Here is a 21,361-nt window from a genome sequence, read left to right on the forward strand (position 1 = left end):
GGACCTCCAGTTCTCCGTTGTCTTGTGCAGCTAACCTGACTATTCTCAGGAAGTTTTTCTGATGGCCTGATGTCCGCCTCTCCCTTGGGAAATCTGGAGACGTTAAGGCAGGAATAAGCTACTGCTTTGACCAGCCACTACATGCTAAGGTTTAGTTTGTCATCTGAGAGAAAACTGAACAGAGAGGAAATAGTTCATCTGCATTTGGGGGGAATTAAACCTAAGGACAATGGACAGCAGGTGGACAAATAAAAAGCTGGTGACAATGGGAGAACAATGGTTCCAGGCTAGCTCCTGGAAAAGTTAGCCCAATCTGAGAAAGAAGTAGGCGTGAGGAAACACAATGATGACGGTAAGTACTCAGGAGGCAGGGGGAAGAGGATCGCAGTCAGAGGTTGGCCTGGACAAACATGCAAGAGCTGACATTTGAAATACGATGTAAAAATCAATGTTAATAAAATCTTTATTAAAAAAGTGCAAGAGCCTTTCTGAAAAAAATACCCCAAAAGAAAAAAGCCTGGACTGTGTGGCTCAAATGGTCAACTGTAAGCAAACTCAGAGCCTCATTTGCCAACAACAAATAGACAAACAAACCTACCCAAAAAGCTATAATCCAGCTATGTGGGAGGCAGAGACTAGGAGAGTAAAGTTAGAGGCCAGCCCAGGGCTTGAGAAGTAGCTTGTGAGACTCTATCTTCAGACCAATAGCTGGGTATAGTGGCCCATACCTGTCCCCCCAGCAATACAGGAATCATAGCCCAGGCCAGCTGGGCTCGAGCATAAAGCAAGACCCCCACCTTGAAAATAACAAATACAACTACAGGCTAGAGAAATGGCTCATATGCTAGAGTGCTTGCCTAGCAAGGGCAAGACATTGTGCCAAAACAAATCCTACAAATAATATACCCCGAAAAACATAGTATATGTGAACTTCTCATCTACTTTAACAGCAGAAGACAAGAATGAGCGACTCGCAGACTTGACACAGGCCTCCGCTCTCTTTGCCACCATCCTCACCTCCTTTCTCTCAGGATGGCTTTACCTCAAGGGCACCAGGCTTCATCGAATGATATCCTCATACTCTCTGCAGATCCTGCCCTACAAGCCCCAGAAAGCTCCATATACCCACTTTCCTGCTTGTGTCTCCCACAAATCCTGAAGGCCTTCCACTTACCTTACAGCTGTTGTAAGGTAAATTTCCGATACACTCCATTCCTGAGAACACTCCTGCACTGCATTCTTGAGGCCCCTACACTGGCTCAGTGTGGGGTAGGGGATCTTTTTAGATCCTCACTGCTGTTTCCAGGCCCTTGGCTTTGCCTATCACCGCCCTGGCCCTGGCTGTAGGTCTGTTCTGGAGGACTGTGTCCCCTGGCTTACACAGGTCGCTTTCCTGGGCGGGGAGTTAAGCCTAGCGATAGCATGCTTGCCTAGCATGCACAAAGCCCTGGGTTTGATTCCTTGGTACCACATACTCAGAAAAAGGCAGAAGTGGTGCTGTGGCTCAGTGGCAGAGCACTAGCCTTGAGCAAAAATTGTTCAAGGACATTGCCCGGTGGCCCTGAGTTCAAGCCCCAGGACTGGCAAAAAAAGTCACTTCCCTACATTTTGCTGATCATCAGGGGCCCCATACCCAGTCCTCTCGGGTCCCTTGGCCACTGTCCTTCAGTGATGTCCTCAGCCACTCCCTCCCAAAGTCATCTTCCAGGCAACTGCAGGAGCACAACCTACGCCTTGAGTCCCATGCACCTAGCTTTCCCACAGTCTCTTTTTGTTTTCAGTATTCTGCCCAGCTCCCTGGCTCCAAATCCTGCAGCTCCCCTGATACCCTGGACCATCTCTTATCTTTTCTCTCCCTCCCTCCCTCCTTCCATTTCTTCCTTTCTCCTCTCTTTCCTTCCTTTCTTTGTGTCCCAGTCCTAGGGCTTGAATTCAGGGCACTGCTCCTGAGCTTCCTCCACTCCAGGTTAATGCTCTACCATTTGAGCCTCAGCTCCACCTCTGTCTTTTTGGAGGTTAATGGGAGATGAGAGTCTCATGGACTTTCCTGCCCCATCTGGCTTCAATCTAAGCTCCTCAGTGTCTGTATTGCTGTCTGCCCTTCTCCTCGCACCCCGATCCCAACAGGCACACCCCCATTAAGAATGGCCCTGTCCGGGGCACCAGTGGCCCCCATGCTGCCAAATGCCTCCCCCCATCCCAAGACCTGTGGTGCTTTCCTTTCTGCAGCCTTTGGCCTAGTCGGCTGTGCTGCCCTCCCAGCGATGGCTTTCCTCCAGCCTTTGGGGCTGCCTTTCCTCGGGCTTCTCAGCTACCCAGCTCTTCATCTTCCTCCCCGTGTGGTGCCTTGAGGGACCCCCACCCTGGACATCTCAGTCTCCATCCCGCCTCATAGCCTTGAGAGCCAGTTGCATGCTGATGGGATCCCCTCAGTCCAGGCCGCCCTTGCCATGCTTAGACTCGGTCACACATCCAATTGTGACTCATCCTTGAGTCTACTCAGATCTTTCATAAATGGCCCACACTCGATCCTGCTCCTTTCCCTCCATTCTTGCCTCTTTCCTTCTTTTCTCTTGCTCAGTCTACCTCGGGATCATCCTGAATTTTCTGTGCTCCACTCACACTCACATCCAACCTGAAGGCAAATGCTGATGGCTTTGGGACCAGAATGCAACCACTTGTCACTGCTCCACTGTCACTGCCTGAGTGCAGGCACAGCTGCTGTGACCTGTCCCAGCCAACAGTCTCAACCCTCATACTACACAAGAGTTCAAGTCGCACGCATGCTTCTGGGTCTACATAGCAAGAGTTAGGCAAAATAATGAAGACTGATCTTTCCTGAAGCCTGCTCCTTTCAGTTTTGTGGCCTAGACTGCTTTATCTCGAATTATGCACAATTCTGTGATGTCTAGCTATCATCCATTAACAAAATTCACAAAGTTTTGGGGACAGGTATGGTAGCACACACCTCTAATCCCAGTTACTTGGGAAGTAGAGATGAGGAGGATGAAGGTTTGAGGCCAACCTAGGGAAAAAACAAACAAAACAACAATAACAACAACTAGCGAGACACTATCTCAAAGAACAAGCCAGGTATAGGGGACCATGCCTGTATCATCTCTGTGACAGACCACAGGTGGGAGGACCAAAGTTCAAGGCCAGTCCTGGTGAAAACATAAGACTCTATCCAAAAAATAACACAGCAATGAGGGCTGGACATGGTTTAAGTGGTAGAATGCCGGCCTAGCAAGTGCAAGACCCTGAGTTCAAAGCCTAGTACTACCCCCCCCAAAAAATCACAAAGTTGGTATAAAAACAACAAAAACAGTATTGTATAGATGCGTATTTGGTTATTTGAAGTCGGATAGGGAAGGGAAGAAAACAAGATGGGGGCGGAGGTGAGGGGAGGGAAATGGGGACCAAGACATGAGAAAGGGTATCAATGTATGTGAAGTAATGCGCCTTCTATCTGGAGAATATAATGTAACCCTTCTATTAAGTATAATAAAAATATATGAAAAAAGAAAACAAAACAAAACCAACAAAATACAGATAAAAAAGGATTCACTGGGCTGGGAGTTTGGCCTAGTGGTAGAGTGCTTGCCTAGCATGCATGAAGACCCGGGTTTGATTCCTTGGTACCACATACATAGAAAAAAAGCTGGAAGTGGTGCTGAGGCTCAAGTGGTAGAGCTCTAGCCTTGAGAAAGCCCAAGGACAGTGCTCAGGCCCTGAGCCCAAGCCCAGGACTGGCAAAAAAAAAAAAAAAAAAAAAGGATTCACTGGGGCTGGGAGTTTGGCCTAGTGGTAGAGTGCTTGCCTAGCATGCACGAAGACCCAGGTTCAATTCCTTGGTACCACATACTTAGAAAAAGCCAGAAGTGGTGCTGAGGCTCAAGTGGTAGAGCTCTAGCTCTGAGACAGTCCAAGGACAGTGCTCAGGCCCTGAGCTCAAGCCCAGGACTGGCAAAAAACAAACAAACAAACAAAAAGGATTCACTGGGGTTGGGAATGTGGCTTAGTGGTAGAGTGCTCGCCAAGCATGCATGAAGCTCTGAGTTCGATTCCTCGGTAAGTACTACATACACAGAAAAAGCTAGAGTGGTGCTGTGGTTCAAGTGGTAGAATGCTAGCCTTGAGCAAAAGAAGCTCAGGGACGGTGCCCAGGCCCAGAGTTCAAGCCCCAGGATTCACTGCACTATGCTTTTCGTTGTTGGTCATGCAGCTCTGTAACACCACTTCTGGTTTTCTGAGGATTCACTGGAGATAAGAGTCTCATGGACTTTCATGCCCAGGCCAGCTTCTAACCACCATCCTCAGATCTCAGCCTCCTGAGTGGCCAGGATTACAGATGTGAACCACTGGCGCCTAGCTCATTGTACTACTCTTGTGCTTAGACTAATTCAGAACTGTTCCTTGGACCAAGTGTGGACCAAGGCCCTGAAGACCCCACAGGGTCTGCTCCCAGCTCACCCCTCCTGTCCCTCTGCTCCCACCTCCTGTCTCTCCTGCTCTTCTCTCTGCCCCAGCTGCCCATCTCCTCATGGCCCTTTGGAAATGCCAGATATTTGCCAGCCTTCTTCCTAAGCTTGCTGCTTAACCTGCCTGGACCCATTCCCTCATCATTGGCAGGGCCCTTGTTTCTATGTTCCCTTCTCCACCAGACACAATCTGTCCCTATCTATTAAAAACATATATAGCCAATTCTTCCCCTCCTGGGTAGCTAGGATTACGGGCATGAGCCACAGGTGCCTGCCTGCCCGCCTGCCCGCCTGCCTGCCTGCCTTCTTTCCTTTTTCTTTGTCAGTCATGGGGCTTGAATTCAAGGCCTGAGTCCCTGAGATTTTCTGCACAAGGCTAGCCCACTTTGAGCCACAGCTCCACTTCTGGTTTACTGGTAGTTAACTGAAAGACAGTCTCACAGATTCTGCCTGAGCTGGCTTCAAACCATGATCCTTCAGATCTCATTGTCTTGAGTAGCGAGGATTACAGGGAGGAGCCACCAGCACCCAGCCGTTCCTTGTCTTTTTTATTTGGCTCATTTTCCCTCCGGTACTCCATACCTTCCACCAGCCTAATGACTTACTGTTAATGCTAACTTTTCCCCTTTTTGAAATATAAGCTTCAAAAAGGCTGAGGTTTCCTATCTTAAAAAAATCACTTTAAGGGAGGTAAGCCAAGCTCAGAGGCACAAACGGTCCATGCTTTCTATCATACGTGGAAGCTAAATCCCTAAATGCACTGGGACATGATAAATTACACAGGACTCCAGTCATTCACACAGTGAGGCCGCAGGAGAATACTCTCAGGAGAAGAACACAAAGGCACAATGCCTAATATCAAATAGTATTTATCAAAATGAGCTCCAAGAAATGGAAAAAAGAAGGTTTTTTTCTTCATTGTTATCCACCCCCTTTTTTTAATGAGCCTGGGTGCTGTCCCTGAGCTCTTCAGCTCAAAGCTACCACCCTACCCTTGAGCCACGCCCCACTTCCCATTTTCTAGAGGTTCATTAGAGATGAGTCCTCTTGTGCCCAGGCTAGCGCTGAACCTTGATCTTCAGATCTCAGCCTCCTGAGTAGCTAGGAGGACAGCTGTGAGCCACGGCGCCCAGCTTCTCTGTCTTTTGTCAGTTGTGGGCTTGAACTTGGGACCTGGGCACTGTCTCTGAGCTCTTGTTCAAGACTAGCACTCTACCACTTTGAACCACAGCACTACTTCCAGTTTTCTGGTGATTTATTGGAGATTAAGTCTCACAAGGACTTTTCTGTCCACACTGGCTTTGAACTGAGATCCTCAGATTTCAGCTTCCTGAGTAGCTAGGACTAGAGGCATGAGCCACCAGTGCCTTGCCTGCCTGCCTGCCTGCCTGCCTTCCTTCCTTCCTTCGCTCTCTGTCTGTCTCTCTTTTTCATGCCATAACTGGGCCTTGAACTCAGTGCCTTGTCCTCCACTTGGCTTTTTTGATCAAGACTGGTGTTCTGCCACTGGTGAGCCTCACTTAAACTTCCGGCTCTTTTTGCTGTTTAATTGGAGTTACTAATCTCAAGGACTTTCTTGCCTGGGTTGGCTTTGAACTGCAATCCTCACATCTCAGCCTCCCGAGTAGCTTGGATTACGGGTGTGAGCCACCAGCACCCAGCTAGGACTTCGGCACTGACAAGCACTCTCGGGAACCTGCCACCCTCAGCCAGCTTGTCTGGGATTCCCATGATAATGATAAGGAACTCGCTCTAAGAAGCGGTGACTTCCCAAAAGTAATTATGCTATGATGGGTTGAGACCAGGCAAGCTGAAAAACCATTCTCCTGACCTCAAAGTCCTGGAACCTTCTCCTTTTCCCCCAGCTGCCACCCCAGCAGCCCCTGGGGAAGGCATGCCTGCCAGGAAGAGTGACAGACCCCCACACACTGCCACCTCCACCTTCTCCAAACACCTGGCCTTTTCAAGAAGGAAATCAGGGTCCCTGGAGGCCTGTGCATTTAAGCTGATTTACTCTCAATTATCTCTTAAAACACACCCCAAAAATCTGGAGCAGATTGCTTCAACGCTGAGAATAGAAATTCCAGAAAAGTCGCCACTGCTGTCAACCGTCTGAAGACAATGTCCATGCACTTGAGGTGATTTTCCTCAACTTACTTTTGTTAGACCAAAGGTGAGTTCTAGCCCAGCATGCGCCCTGGGCTCGGGCTCTGCTGGGCTGTGGGTGGATGCACTCGTGTGTATCTGTGTCACGTGGGGAAGCACACTCGGGAATCATCAGGGTGACACGTCGCCCTGATCCTCACCTGGACGCTCCAGCCCCCTGTCCTTTAGAGGTTCGTGGTGTCCAGGACACCACCCTGGTCTGCTGGCCCAGGAGCGACTCTGGGCGGGGCACGGGTTTGGAGAACTGAGACATCCTGCTTAGAGTAGCAGGTCTGTCCGTGTGAAGCAGGCCGCAGATTTCTCGGGGAATAGCAAAAGTACATATGCTTGAGAAGGGATGGGCTTTCGAGGCCTGCCTGTAATCACAGATTTTAAGGTCAACGCTGGGCTCAGCAGCTCCTTGTGTTGTCTGTCTGTCAGCACACACTTTCATTACGAGGCTTAGCCAAGGAACCTCACAAGGGAAGGAACAGATGAGGTCTAGACCTGCTTAGTATACTCTTCTGCAGACCATAAAACTAAGGCTGGAGGAGATCTCTCCCCTGCCCTCCCCTCCCCTGCCCTGCCATTGTAACTGCCAACTCTGTACAGCAGGGTCTTACTGCCCTGACCACTGCACCAGGCCTCCTTGGTCCTGTCTTCTCCAGACCTGGGCCCTGCACCGCTGTGGCCTGCGTGGGCGCTGGCTCCGAGCCTGCATTCCCAGCCTTCTTTCCCAACTTTGGCACTGTTGGCCTTTGGGCAAGAAACTAGAATGTGCTCACCCACTGAGCACCTCGCTGTGCCACCCAGTAGCTCGTGCACACAGTGTGATGGCAGAATCATAGCTAGGCTCTTGGACTCTACCCCACCCCCAGTGTGACTGACAATACACACAGACCCTGTCCCCTGACTCTGCAGGGAAGCACTGCTCTGGGGCTTGAACTCAGGGTCTGGGTGCTGTCCCTGAACATTTTTCGCTCAACACCACCATGCTACCATTGGAGCCACAGTTCCATTTGTGTTTTGGTCATTAATCAGAGATAAGAGCCTCACAGATTTTCCTGTCTGGGCTGGCTTTGAACTGCGATCCTCAGACCAAAGCCTCCTAGAGCTAGGATTACAGGTGTGAGTCACCAGCGCCTGGCAGGATGACAGGCTGATGTGAGCTCAATGCTCCTGAATCTGAAGCAGAGGAGCCTCGCCCGCCTTGCGGTGCCAGAAAAGTTGCACAGGAGCAGTGTTCACTCGTCTGAGCAACAGAGGTGGTCCCCGAAGCTTCCCTGAGCCATTACCTGCCCGCCTTTCCTCCTCCCCTATGCTGACCGGCGCCAGCTAGGACACTATAGAACCAGGCAAGGTGTCCTTCAGAGCCTTTTAGTGTAGCTAGACCCACCCATGAGGAAGGAGTCAGCTACAGCCCCTGAGACAGCCAGGCAATCACTTAGCGTGGTGAGGCATGGTGGGTGCTGGGAGCTTATGGGGAGTCTGGGCTCATTTTCTTGCAGGGCCCAGCCAGGAGCTGGGTCAGCAAGGGACCATGAGGGGCATGCAGTAGCAGATGGCCTGGATGTAAACCTAACAACAGTGGCATTCCAGTGTCTCATGCCTGTAATCCTAGGTACTTAGGAGACTGAAAAGGGGAGGATCAAAGTCCCAGGTTCTCTTGGGGGGAAAAAGTCTGCAAGATTCGATCTCAACATAGGGGAGGTGGATTTTCCCTGTCATCCCAGCAACGACAGGAAGCCTAAAATAGGGGGATCACAGTCAAAGTGCACACCCAGGAAGGAAATGAGACCCTATCTCAAAAAGGATCCGTGGAAAACAGTGGTAGAAATGTGGTTATGCAAAAGAGTGCCTGTGAGGCATGGATTGGAGCATGAGATCCAGAGTTCAAAACCCCAGTACAATAAGAAACAAAAACAAACAAGAATCCAGGATGCCACTGCTTTGGCCTAGAGTAGCTGGGGCTGGGGGCCTGGGTCAGAGGCACCGGGAGGAAAGCACCCTTGAGACCAAAAGCCAAGTGCCCACCGCCAGGGCAGCAGACTCAGCCTGCTCCGAGCCGCCCCTGGCACAGTGTGGGGCTCTCCGGGATCCTGCCGGCTCATCCTTGTATTTTTCCAATTGAATACTTTCTTTAGGGACTACAGATGTAGCGCAGGGGCAGAGCCCTTGCTTATGACATGCCCCAAGGACCCTGGCTTTGGTTCTCAGAACTGCCACTCACGGGCCAGGCCTTGTGTCCCACTGTGCAGGCGAGTTATGGATGCTCAAGAACTAAGAACCTCTTCCATGCTGCCTTCTTAGAATGGGCAGAGCTCTCTTTCTAACCCAGCCCAAGTCCCCAGGAAAGGACTATGGTGGGGAGGGGGGCGGTGCTGGCTGTTACCAGGAGACAGGGTACCTGGTAGGACTGCCTGCAGGTGCCCAGAGGTTTGGCAGTAGAAGAGGCCAACTCCCTACAGGTCCTAAGGTCTAGGCCAAGGTGGGAGGCTGGGAGATTCTGTTACCATAGCAACAGCTGAAGATGGTAGGAGCGTGAGGATGCAGACCTCTCCTGGCAGGGGAGCTGTGGGAGGAGACCTGAAAGCTGGATGGAGAGCCCTGAACCAGAAGCTCAGGGGTCAGCAGGAGAGAGACCACCTCAGGCATTGGTGCACATGACCGGAAGAGGCCAGACACAGCATGAAGGATCTTAGGCTTGTCTTAGAAGCAGCTGTCAGAGCCACCTCAGTCCCCCAATCCTCATCTCCCTACTTCCTCATTTCTCTCCTGCTCATTCCAGAAATACTCTTCTTCCATTCTGTGCAGCAAAGCACCAAGGCTGAGCATGCGCTCTTCCTCGGCTCGGGACCCCCTCCAGCCTCAGGGAGGTAAGACTGGGGTAAGTAAGGCTGGCAGTAAAGCGGGGCTCAGAGGGGAACTGGAGACAAGAAAAGGCAAAGGCACAGTGTTACCTATACCTTTAAGATACACACTCTAGCGAAGTGCTTAAATTTCAGCATGTGCTAGAGACAGGGGTGGGACTTATCCCAGGAAAATGAGCTACAGAACAAAGGACAATTAGCCTAGGAAAGGGACAGAAAGGTGTCTGGGCAGGAGGGACATATGAGTGGGGATCTGGAGCAAAGGCATTCGTTGATGCCACTGGGTGCCAGGGGCTCACACCCGGAGTCCTCGCTTCTGAGGAGGCCGAGATCTGAAGATCAAGATTCAAAGCCATTCCAGACAGGAAAGTCTGTGAGACTCTTATCTCTAATTAACCAGCAAAAAGCCAGAAGTGGAACTGGGGCTCCAGTGGTAGAGTCCCAACCTTGAGTGAAAAGCCAAGGGCACAAGGCCAAGTTCAAGCTCTCATACTGGCACACGGGAGCACAAAGCAGTTGAGGAAATGCAGGCAATAAAACCCAACAAAGCCTGGGGTGACTTTCCTGGGGGAGTTATAAGGAGCAGGACAGTGTCAGAGGCCACTTCCAGTCTGGCTGTAAACCAGTGCTGTTCAGCAGTATGGCCGGGCCTGGCCCCATAGCTGAGGGGACCCTGCCCTCATGAGGAAAGTTCTACTCTATTCCCCAGGGCAGAAGACCCTAGCATAAGCCTTCTGCCCTCTGTCCCTCTGCCCCGTGGGGAGAAGGCCATGAGAAGACAGGAAGGCTCTGACACAGGTCAGACAAGTCCCTCTCTTGGGAAGTGGGAGGTCTTAGCCCTGCTTTCTAGGGGAAGCCTGTCTGCTCCTTTTCTACGTCCCTAGCCAAGACACAGGGCTGCCTCCTTTAGTCCAGCTTCTCCTCCATTAATCCTGCCCCAGGTACCAGGGTGGTTGTCACCGAGACCTGGATCTAAAGGATAAGGAGTAGAAGACTGTCCTCTGCCCATTCTCAGCCCAGGCATGCTCATGTAGGGCTCCAACTCAGAGACTGACTCTACTTCATTCTCCATTTTACACAGACGTCCTGCGGCTCCCTACGAATCAGACACACTGCTGTAAATATTACCAGTGTTTCCTGAAGGTAGCAATGCCTTCTCCTGGTTGCCCTGCAATTTATCTTGGGATTAAGCCAGATGCACCACATTTATATGGCTGGTGGGTATTACTCCAGTCCTTGCCTTAGCCTAGGAAATGGCTGGGACATTGTTGAGGTTATTGCTTAACTTTGTCACACTATACGCCCTGAATGTCAGTCAGCAGGGCAGGGCAGGGGAATCACAGTGCTTTGACACAGTGCTTTGGATTGCATCTCCAGGATAGGTGGTTTATGGCAGCAGACTTTGCATTTTGCCTTCTCCAACTATCACTGAATTCCCTCCCCTTTCTTCCTCAGTCCCCACTCCCCAGCCTGTGCCTTTGCAATCTTAAGCCTGGAATCTTTTTTTTTTTTTTTTTTTGTCAGTCGTGGGACTTGAACTCTAGGCCTAGGCATTGTCCCTGGGCTCTTCAGCTCAAGGCTACCACCCTACCCTTTGAACCACAGCGCTACTTACAGTTTTCTGGTGATTAATTGGAGATAAGAGTCTCATGGGCCTTGTAGTGCCTGGGCTGGCTTTGAACTGAGATCCTCAGATCTCAGCCTCCTGAGTAGCTAGGATTCCAGGTGTGGGCCACTGCACCAGCTAAGCCTGGACTCTGGTGTTACCCTCTCTACTTCTCCCTCACAGTCCAAGCTGTGCCCAGAATGTTCTTCAGTAAAGGCCAGTGGAAGCACATAGTCTTTTTTTGTGTGTATGTGCCAGTATGGGGACTTGAACTCACGACCTCACTATCTTGCTCATTCACTCAAGGGCGATACTCTACCACTGAGCCACAGCTCCACTTCCAGCTCTTTGCTAGTTTAGTGGCACTACGAGTCTCACAGACTTTTCTGTAAAGGCTGGCTTTGGACTACGCTGCTCAGATCGCAGCCTCCTGAGTGGCTCGGATGACCACCAGTGCCCAGGGGGGTCCATCTTCTTCAGCTAGGTTCTTCAGTTCTCAGGAAGTAAGGTTAGGTCACAAAGAAACAGCTCCCGCTGGGAAGCAAATGCAGAGTGAAGGAGACTCAGTGGACGTGCGCCATAGCCCTCTTGCCTTGTCTCTAGCAATCACCGTCTTCCTCATCCCTTACCAGCAAGAGACACCACAGTCCCCACCAGATGTCCCTCTGTCAGGAGCCCTCAGGGCCACAGGTTGGCTCCTGTGCTGTCTGAATTGCAGAGGTTTCAGAACCCAGAGCCCTGGGCTCACCAATCCTCAGCTCAGGCCTCCTGCAGCACTAGCTCATTACTCCAGCTCTTTCACGCTCGTGACCACGGAGCTCTCACTTGCAAACACAGCGCGGGTCAGCCCACAGCTGCTTCAGGAAGCACCGCATCCAGACACCCGGCGGGACGCGCACGCGCCCTGGCCAGCGAGAGCCGCTTTTACATGAATGTTATTCTACAATCACATGCTTCAGTCTTCCTCCCTCAGGTGGCTGGGGTGTCTGCTTCCCCAGGGGCCACCTGGGACCAGGGGTAATTAGGAGCCACTGCCCCTAACTCCACTCTTCCACACCTCTCCCACTGCCTTCGTGGTTCATTCATTCAGCAAAATCACCTCCTTTGGGTTGGGGGTGGCCCGGGGCCATTCACCTGCTGCTGATAGGAGCCACTCTAAGACCCAGCTCAGTGCACCCCCAAATGGGCCTGTCTGGGTGGGTCTCACTCCTGGGTATTCCCTCATTCAGCTTAGCCTCCTTTCAACCTGCCTCCCCCTCCAACCTGCCTCCCCCTCCAACCTGCCTGCCAGAACTTTTAAAGTGCCTGCGTTGGAGGGTGTGGGTGGATGTGGGGAATACACTGTTGAACCCTGTTTCTTTGGGGTGCCTCATGAAAAGCCAATCCCCACAGGCTGAGGTAGGGCCAGGCTGAAAGGCTGGCGAGGTTGTGGGGAAGGAGTTGGAATCTTCGTTTGGGAGCCTGACTTTTCTGCAGGCAGCAGCCTGGGGCTCTGGCTGTCCACATTGTTCTTGTTTCCATGGTGACTGGTGTTTCCTGCCACCTTGGGTGGCTCTAATCCTCTGGGGCTGGGCCAGGCTTCCCAGAAAGCCAGAATGCTGCACCATTTTGTCTAGAGGCCAGGTAAGGCCAGAGGGGCAGGGGCTGCAGCAGCTGGAGGGACCAAAGCTTCTGAGGGGGAGACGGGAGACAGACTGCATTCCACCCACCGGTGCCCACAGCAGCAGGCCCCGCCCCCTGCCCAGGCCTCTCCCGGGAAGCTCTTCAATCTCCTCTTGTACTTTTGTGCTGCTACTGGGGCTTAAACTCAAGATCTGGGCACTGTCCCTTAGCTTTTTCACTTAAGGCTGGCACTCTACCACTAGAATCACAACTTCACTACTGGCTTTTTCTTTTCTCTTGTGCTGGTTCATTGGAGAAAAGTCTCACAGACTTCCATACTTGAGCTGGCTTCAAACTGGGCTCCTCAGAACTCAGCCTCTTAAGTAGGCGGGAATCACCAGCTCCTGGCTTGTCCCTGATCCTGATGTGCTGTTGTGACACCCCCCTCCTCAGAGCAAGGCCTGCTTCCGGTGTGGAGCCCCCGAAGCCCAGGGGTCTGGGCAAGTGCCCTTTCCATCCCAAGCCCAAGCACGTCCTTCTGGACAGGGGGCACTGGTGTGGGACCGGCCAGACTACCTCCTCTTCCCCTCTGGGGAGGAGGCTCAAAGAGTCTAATGGCATCAGGCCGGGCTGGTGCATCTGAGCTTCCTGCCTGTCTGATCACAGGGCAGTCCTCCCACGTGGAACAAACCCCAGCCTGCACTGGGCCCTGCAGAGCTCATAGAGGCTTGCACAGGGCTATAGGTTTCCAAACCCAAGTTGTGACAGAGAATCCACAGCTTCCTTCTAGCTAGCCGAGAGCACATGGTGCATGTGCACGTGTGTGCACATAGGTACACGTGTGTGCGCGTGTGCACGTACACACGTGTGTACCTGTGCATGTGTGTTTGAGGACAGGTGCACATGAGTGTGCCTTTCCCTGGGTGAGGAGAGAGATGGGGCGTGTCTGAGTGTGCACAGATGGGAGCCCAGGGTTCTCATGAACTCTAATAACTTGGCATCTGATTGGCTTATTCTAGCTTAGCGGGGCTCTGAGAGGCAGGGCCTGGGACACCAGGAGGTGACAGTCACAAGAGGCGGCACAATGTGGACAGAGGGGCCTGGGTGACGGGGTCAGGGGAGGGGCTCGGCCACAGGGGTCGGGGAAGGGAAGCACGGCATGGCACCTCAGGTGCAGCAAGGACCAGCCATGCTGAGGGCCTTGGGGTGGCAGGTTCTCAGTCACCTGAGCCCCTGCTCCTGGCTGGCAGTGACGGAGGCACCTACCTGTACCACGCTGGGTGGGTACTGAAGGCCTGGAGTCATAGATGGCGGGGTCCTGCAACTGGGGCGTCATCCGGTACCACCTCGGTGCCCGGCACAGTGGCCGCAGCGCAGAGACCCATGCTGAGGAGGATCTGAAAGGAAAGGGCTGTGGGAGGTGGGCCTGGAGCCCCAGGGCTCCTCTCACAGGGCCTGGGGAAGCTGGCCAGGAGCCCAGCTCCCCGGAAGGAGACCGGACATGGGCAGGAAGGGCTGGGCTTGGAGGTGGAGACTGGCCTGGGGGTAACTGGTAGCTGTCAGCCGCCTTCCTTGCTGTGAGGCCTCCTGTGTCACCACCTCCTGTTCTGCCCCCAACCTGCCCCTCCCCCAGGCTGCCCCCAGCACAGGCTTTGGGCTCGGCTTAGTCCCGAACTTCTGGAGTCCTCAGGTATGAGGTGGGGCTTGGAGCAAGTCCCGTCACCCACAGCTTGTGGGAGGGGATGGCCATGTGGTGAGGGTCCCCTGCGGAGGATGAGGACAAGAGGAGGGGCAGAGGAAGCTGAGCGGTGGACGTGGTGCTGGCGCAGCCTTCCATGCCTTTAGGAGGGACATGCGGAGGAAGGCGCCACAGGAAAGGTGACAGTCCCAGACGTGAGGGCAGGAAGACAGGGGACCAAAGGCAACCTGAGGGGCAGAGCCCAGGAGGAGGCCGGCAGGGGAAGGGGGGAGGACGGCAGATTGGGGGGTGAGGATGCAGGAGGCGCAGGAGGGAGAAGGGAAGGTGCCAGGCAGCAGGGTGGCAGACAGGGAAAGGAAGGGAGGTGGAGGGAGGAAAGGAGGTCCCAGGTAGGGAACCAAAGGGAAGGCTGCAGGCAGAGAGAGGCGGAGCGGGTGTCAGGGAGGCAGCGGGGCGGGACAGTGCCAGCCTGAAAAGGAGGTAAGAGGAAGAAGTGCCAGGTTAGGGAAATGCCAGGTGGGGTGGTGGTGAAGAAAGTGGGGGCACGCCAGAAAAGGAGGAGGGGAGAGAAATGCCAGGAAGGGACTGGCCAGGTAAGGGGAAGGTGCCAGGCGGGGGGGGGGGAGTGCCAGGCAAGGAGTGCAGGGGTGCTAGACAGAGGGAGGAGGGGTGCCCAGAAGAGGGAGGAGGGGCGCCAGCCAGGGGAGGAGGGAGGAGGGGCGCCAGGCAGAAGAGGAGTGCCAGGCAGGGAAGAGGGATGAGGGATGCCAGGCAGGGTTGGAGGGAGGAGGGGTGCGAGCCAGGGGAGGAGGGAGGAGGGATGCCAGGCAGGGGAGGAGGGATGCCAGGCAGGGGAGGAGGGAGGAGGGATGCCAGGCAGGGGAGGAGGGATGCGGGGTGCCAGGCAGGGGAGGAAGGAGGAGGGATGCCAGGCAGGGGAGGAGGGAGGAGGGATGCGGGGTGCCAGGTGGGGAAGAGGGAGGAGGGATGCGGGGTGCCAGGTGGGGAGGAGGGAGGATGGATGCGGGGTGCCAGACAGGGGAGGAGAGAGGAGGGATGCGGGGTGCCAGGCAGGGGAGGAGGGAGGAGGGATGCCAGGCAGGGGAGGAGGGATGCCAGGCAGGGGAGGAGGGAGGAGGGATGCCAGGCAGGGGAGGAGGGATGCGGGGTGCCAGGCAGGGGAGGAAGGAGGAGGGATGCCAGGCAGGGGAGGAGGGAGGAGGGATGCGGGGTGCCAGGTGGGGAAGAGGGAGGAGGGATGCGGGGTGCCAGGTGGGGAGGAGGGAGGATGGATGCGGGGTGCCAGACAGGGGAGGAGAGAGGAGGGATGCGGGGTGCCAGGTAGGGGAGGAGGGAGGAGGGAGGAGGGATGCGGGGTGCCAGGCGGGGAGGAGTGAGGAGGGAGGAGGGATGCGGGGTGCCATGCAGGGGAGGAGGGAGGAGGGAGGAGGGATGCGGGGTGCCAGGCGGGGAGGAGTGAGGAGGGAGGAGGGATGCGGGGTGCCAGGCAGGGGAGGAGGGAGGAGGGAGGAGGGATGCGGGGTGCCAGGCAGGGAGGAGGGAAGAGGGAGGAGGGATGCGGGGTGCCAGGCGGGGAGGAAGGAGGAGGGATGCGGGGTGCCAGGCAGGGAGGAGGGATGCGGGATGCCAGGCAGGGGAGGAGGGAGGAGGGAGGAGGGATGCGGGGTGCCAGGCAGGGGAGGAGGGAGGAGGGATGCGGGGTGCCAGGCGGGGAGGAGTGAGGAGGGAGGAGGGATGCGGGGTGCCAGGCAGGGGAGGAGGGAGGAGGGATGCGGGATGCCAGGCAGGGGAGGAGGGAGGAGGGATGTGGGGTGCCAGGCGGGGAGGAGTGAGGAGGGAGGAGGGATGCGGGGTGCCAGGCAGGGGAGGAGGGAGGAGGGAGGAGGGATGCGGGGTGCCAGGAGGGAGGAGGGAGGAGGGATGCGGGGTGCCAGGCAGGGGAGGAGGGAGGAGGGATGCGGGGTGCCAGGCGGGGAGGAGGGAGGAGGGAGGAGGGATGCGGGGTGCCAGGCGGGGAGGAGGGAGGAGGGAGGAGGGATGCGGGGTGCCAGGCAGGGGAGGAGGGAGGAGGGAGGAGGGATGCGGGGTGCCAGGAGGGAGGAGGGAGGAGGGATGCGGGGTGCCAGGCAGGGGAGGAGGGAGGAGGGAGGATGGATGCGGGGTGCCAGGCAGGGGAGGAGGGAGGAGGGAGGAGGGATGCGGGGTGCCAGGCGGGGAGGAGGGAGGAGGGAGGAGGGATGCGGGGTGCCAGGCGGGGAGGAGGACGCGGTCCAGGCGGGTCCTCCGGGCGGGTCCGGCCGCCCGGCTCCTCGCTCCCCCGCTCCTCGCTCACCTGCTCCGGGACGCGGCCCGAGCGCGGCCGCCCGCCCGCTCTGCCGAGCTCGATCGCCGGCGCAGGCGCCGCCGCGGCCCGGAGCGGAGCGGGGGAGGCGCAGGGAGCGTCTGCAAAGAGCCAGGAGCTTACGAACGAGTTAGGGATCGGAGGCGGAGGCCGCCGCCAGCTCCCGGGCCAGTCCCGGCCCCGCCAGCCGCGGAGCCCGAAGAGGAGCCCCCGGGGCCCGAGCCCGGCTCCGGGCGCCTCCCGGCCGCCCACCCCGGACGCGCGGCCCTCGCCGTCCTCCTCGTCCTCCTCGTCCTCCCCGGCCCTCTCCGTCCTCCCCCGGTCCTCCCCGTCCTCCCCCGGTCCTTCCCGTCCTCCCCGGCCCTCTCTGTCCTCCCCGTCCTCCCCCGGTCCTCTCTGTCCTCCCCGTCCTCCCCCGGCCCTCTCCGTCCTCCCCCGGCCCTCCCCCGGCCCTCTCCGTCCTCCCCCGGTCCTTCCCCGGCCCTCTCTGTCCTCCTCCGTCCTCCCCCGGCCCTCTCCGTCCTCCCCCGGTCCTCCCCGTCCTCCCCCGGCCCTCCCCGTCCTCCCCGGCCCTCTCTGTCCTCCTCCGTCCTCCCCCGGCCCTCTCCGTCCTCCCCATCCCCTCCCCCGGCCCTCCCCGTCACCCCTTGCCCACTCTCAGCTCCGCGCGTCCCTCCGGCCCTGCGTCCTCACCGGGGGCCTGGCGCACCTCGCAGGATGGAGGGAGGAATCAATCCTTCCAACCTCCACCAGCTGAGCCCGGCTGCGGCCACTTCCTGGGGTCCCAACCCAAGCCAAGAGAACCTGCCCGGCAGAGCCTCAGGTCTAGTGTGGAGGCAGTGGGCCCAGAGAGGTCGGGGGAGACCAGAGGGAGTGGGAGGGAGGAGCAGCTGGGAGCCCCCCTCCTGCCCCCACACCAGAGGCCTGGCGACGCCCTCACCCCCAAGCATGGACTGGGCTGTCCTGAGATGGTGGGCAAAACTTGCAGCTTTTCTTTTGCTAGTCCTGAGACTTGAACTCAGGGCCTGGGCGCTGATCCTGAGCTTCTGCTCAAGGTAGCACTCTACCACTTGAGCCACAGCAGCACGTCCACCTTTTCTGTGTATGGGGTACTGAGGAATGAAACCCAGGGCTTCATTCGTGCTAGACAAGCACTCTACCACTAAGCCACGTTCCCAGCCCCACTATTTTTTTTAACTGCTATGTTTTGTCATCTTAATTGCACATGTGTGTATGCATGCGTGCATGCGTGTGTGGGCTCACGTGCATGCATCAGTCCTAGAACTTGAACTCATGATCTAGGCCCCGTTACTGAGATTTTCGCTCAAGGCTAGTGCTCTTCCACTTGAGCCAGAGATCCACTTTTTGGCATTTTGGTGGTTAACTGGAGGTAAGATTCTTACAGACTTCCCTGCCTGGGCAGGCTTTGAGCTAGGATCTTCAGATCTCAGTCTCCTGAGTAGCTAGGATTCCAGGTGGGAGCCACCAACTCCTAGCTCAGGAACTTTTTGTGCCTGGGCTGACCTTGAGCCGGGACTCCTTGATTTCCGCCTCTGAAGTAGCTAAGTTTACAGGCTTCAGTCACTGCTCCAGCTGGGTCGCTCATTTCCTTTTAGTCCTGAATGGCTTGATTGTACAGATCTACCACAGTAATAAATATTTTTATTTGTTTGTTTTTTGTGGGTCATGGGGCTTGAACTCAGCCTGAGAGTTGTCCCTGAGCTCTTCAGCTCAAGGCTACCACCCTACCCTTGAGCCAAGTCCCACTTCGCTCGTTTTCTAGTTTTCTAGAGGTTAGAGAGAGGAGTCCCAGGGCCTTTTGTGCCCAGGCTGGCTTTGAACCTTGATCCTCAGGTCTCAGCCTCCTGAGTAGCTAGGATTACAGGCGTGAGCCACCGCACCCAGCTAAATATCTTTTTTTTTTTTTTTTGCCAGTCCTGGGCTTGAGCTCAGGGCCTGAGCACTGTCCTTGGACTTTCTCAAGGCTAGAGCTCTACCACTTGAGCCTCAGCACCATTTCTGGCTTTTTTCTATGTATGTGGGGTACCAAAGAATCGAACCCGGGTCTTTGTGCGTGCTAGGCAAGCGCTTTAAGCACTAGGCCAAACTCCCGGTCCCTAAGTATCTTTTAATAAATGTTAGTTTGCTTATTTTTCTATGTAGTTTTCATCAAGACAGCTCCAAACTCTTGGCTGACTCTTAACCTCCTGAAGGGAGAGGTCATCTCTCCTGTCCTGCCCTGTAGTCTCTCTTCATAATCTTGGGAATTTCCTTCACTTTTTTTCATCCATTTTATTCATCCTTATGGGGGCCAGACATTATCTTAAACACTGAAAGGCAACAGTGGGCACAGGAACCAAAGTTTTTTGGCAAGTGGAAGAGACAGACAACCAATAAAGAAAGTATGTCTGTTGTTTATTCCAGGCCTGCAAAGCTAGAACACAGTTCAACATTCAATCAGTGCAGTCGAGTGCATTACCGAGCTGAAGAAAACTAACAGGATCCCATCAACAAATGCAGAAGACACCTTCAACATTGTCCAACAACCACAATGAAAACTCTGAGGAAGAAACAGGAAGAGAGAGAGCTTCCTCAACTCCAAGAAAGTGTCTGCAAGCCACCTGAGCTGACATCACCATGGTGACAGAATGCACATTTTCCCTCTAAGGTCAGGAAAAGATAGGAATATCTATTTGCATTGCTTTTGTTCAGTTTGCTAATAGAAGTTGTAGCCAATGCAGTAAGGCAAGAAAATGAAACAAAAGGCACAGTGATCATGAAGAAGAAATAAAGGTATCTATTTGTAGATGACATGAGTATCTACCTAGAACAGTTCAGAAAGGACAGGTATCAGTGGCTTAGGCCTGGAATTTTCACTATTTGGAAGGGAAAACGAAAGCCTCATGGTTTCAGGAAAGCCTGGGCAAAAGAAGAGTTGACAAGACTTCATTTCAGCCAAGAAAACCAAAGGTCAGTTATATGAAGAAAAGAGTCTAGACCCGCCTGGTCAAAAAGTGAGACCCTATATCAAGAATAATCAGAGCAGGGCTGGGAGTGTGGCCTAGTGGTAGAGTGCTTGCTTAGCATGCACAAAGACCCGGGTTCGATTCCTTGGTACCATATACTTAGAAAAAGCCAGAAGTGGTGCTGAGGCTCAAGTGGTAGAGTTCTAGCCTTGAGAAAGTCCAAGGACAGTGCTCAGGCCCTGAGCTTAAGCACAGGACTGGCAAAAAAAAAAAATCAGAGCAGACCAGGAGTTTGGCCTAGTGGTAGAGTGCTTGCCTAGCATGCATGAAGACCCGAGTTCGATTCCTCGGTACCCCACATACATAGCAAAAAGCCGGAAGTGGTGCTGAGGCTCAAGTGGTAGAGCTCTAGCCTTGAGAAAGTCCAAGGACAGTGCTCAGGCCCTGAGCTCAAGCCCAGGACTGGCAAAAAAAAAATAATAACAATCAGAGCAAAAAGAGGCTGAACACATGGCTGGAGCACTACAGTCCTGGCAGTGCACACAAAAAACCTTGTGTTCGGGCCGGGAGTTTGGCCTAGTGATAGAGTGCTTGCCTAGCATGCACAAAGACCCGGGTTCGATTCCTCGTGTACCACATACATAGAAGAAAAAAAAAGCCTTGTGTTCAAACCCTAGTGTTGAAAAACAGGAAAGGACATTTACAAAAGGAAGTTTACAAAAAAGCTTCTTACAGCTAATAAGTTAGGAAAGGATTATAAAAGGATATGAAGGCCGGACACTGCTGGCTCCTGCCTGTAATCCTAGCTACTCTGGAGGCTCTCTGAGGATTGTGGTTTGAAGCCAGCCTGAGCTGGCTTCCAAAGGGCTGGGAGTATAGCTGTGGCTAGAGTGCTGGGCTGGAGCAAAGGAATGGCAGGGTCGGTGCTCAGGTCCTGAGTTCAAACCCCAGGACAAGCACAAACAAACAAAGGAAAAAGAACATAAAAATTCCTTTTTACCTCTTAGAAGAGTGTTGTGAATTCTGGTGACCCAGTGGGCACTGAATTGAAAATGTAATTCTACATGCAACATTCAATAAAATGGAAATCGTTGGTGCAAGTCTAGCACAGTGTGTGCAGGGTGCAACAGTGATGAAAGAACCTGAAGAAACCTTAATAAACAGAGACACGGGGTAAGCTAATGGGGTAAAGGGTTTCAGGTCGTAAACACACTCATCCTCCAAAACCAGATCCACAGTTTTAAGCCAATTCTCACCAAAATCCTGTGTTTTTGTAAAAAAAAAAAAAAGGAGAAAACTACATATGAGAAGACAAAAGCATTCCAGCACAAACAAATGCGTGTGTGTGCGTGTGCGTGTGCATGTGTGTACATGCATGCAAGTGCATGCGTGATGGTCTTGGGGCTTGAACCCAGGACCTGGATTCTGTCCCTGAGCACTCTCTGCTCAAGGGAAGCACTCTACCACTTGAGCCACAGCTCCCCTGTAGATTTTTGGTGGTCTGGTGGTTAATTAGACATAAGAATCTCACCTATTTTCCTGGTTGGGCTGGGTTTGAACCATGATCATCAGATCTCAGCCTCCCGAATGGCTAGGATAACGAGCATGAGACACTAGTGCCTGGCTCAGA

At 54.4% G+C, this 21,361-nt stretch overlaps 1 protein-coding gene across 1 annotated transcript in view; it reads right to left on the bottom strand.

The window, feature by feature from the left end:
* Smarcd3 (SWI/SNF related BAF chromatin remodeling complex subunit D3) overlaps nucleotides 1-16,843 on the bottom strand; it is a 29,700-nt gene extending 12,857 nt beyond the window's left edge. The window contains exons 1-2 of the mRNA XM_090333561.1: nucleotides 16,757-16,843; nucleotides 13,971-14,101 (exon numbers count right to left, since the gene is read on the bottom strand). Coding sequence (XP_090189687.1) covers nucleotides 13,971-14,009 — 39 coding nt within the window. The 5' untranslated portion in view covers nucleotides 14,010-14,101; nucleotides 16,757-16,843. The remainder of the gene's footprint in view (nucleotides 1-13,970; nucleotides 14,102-16,756) is intronic.
* Nucleotides 16,844-21,361: the final 4,518 nt, after the last annotated feature.

This window comes from Megascapheus bottae, chromosome 5, assembly GCF_031878675.1.
Source record: "Megascapheus bottae isolate mThoBot1 chromosome 5, mThoBot2.hap1, whole genome shotgun sequence".
Taxonomy (NCBI): domain Eukaryota; kingdom Metazoa; phylum Chordata; class Mammalia; order Rodentia; family Geomyidae; genus Megascapheus; species Megascapheus bottae.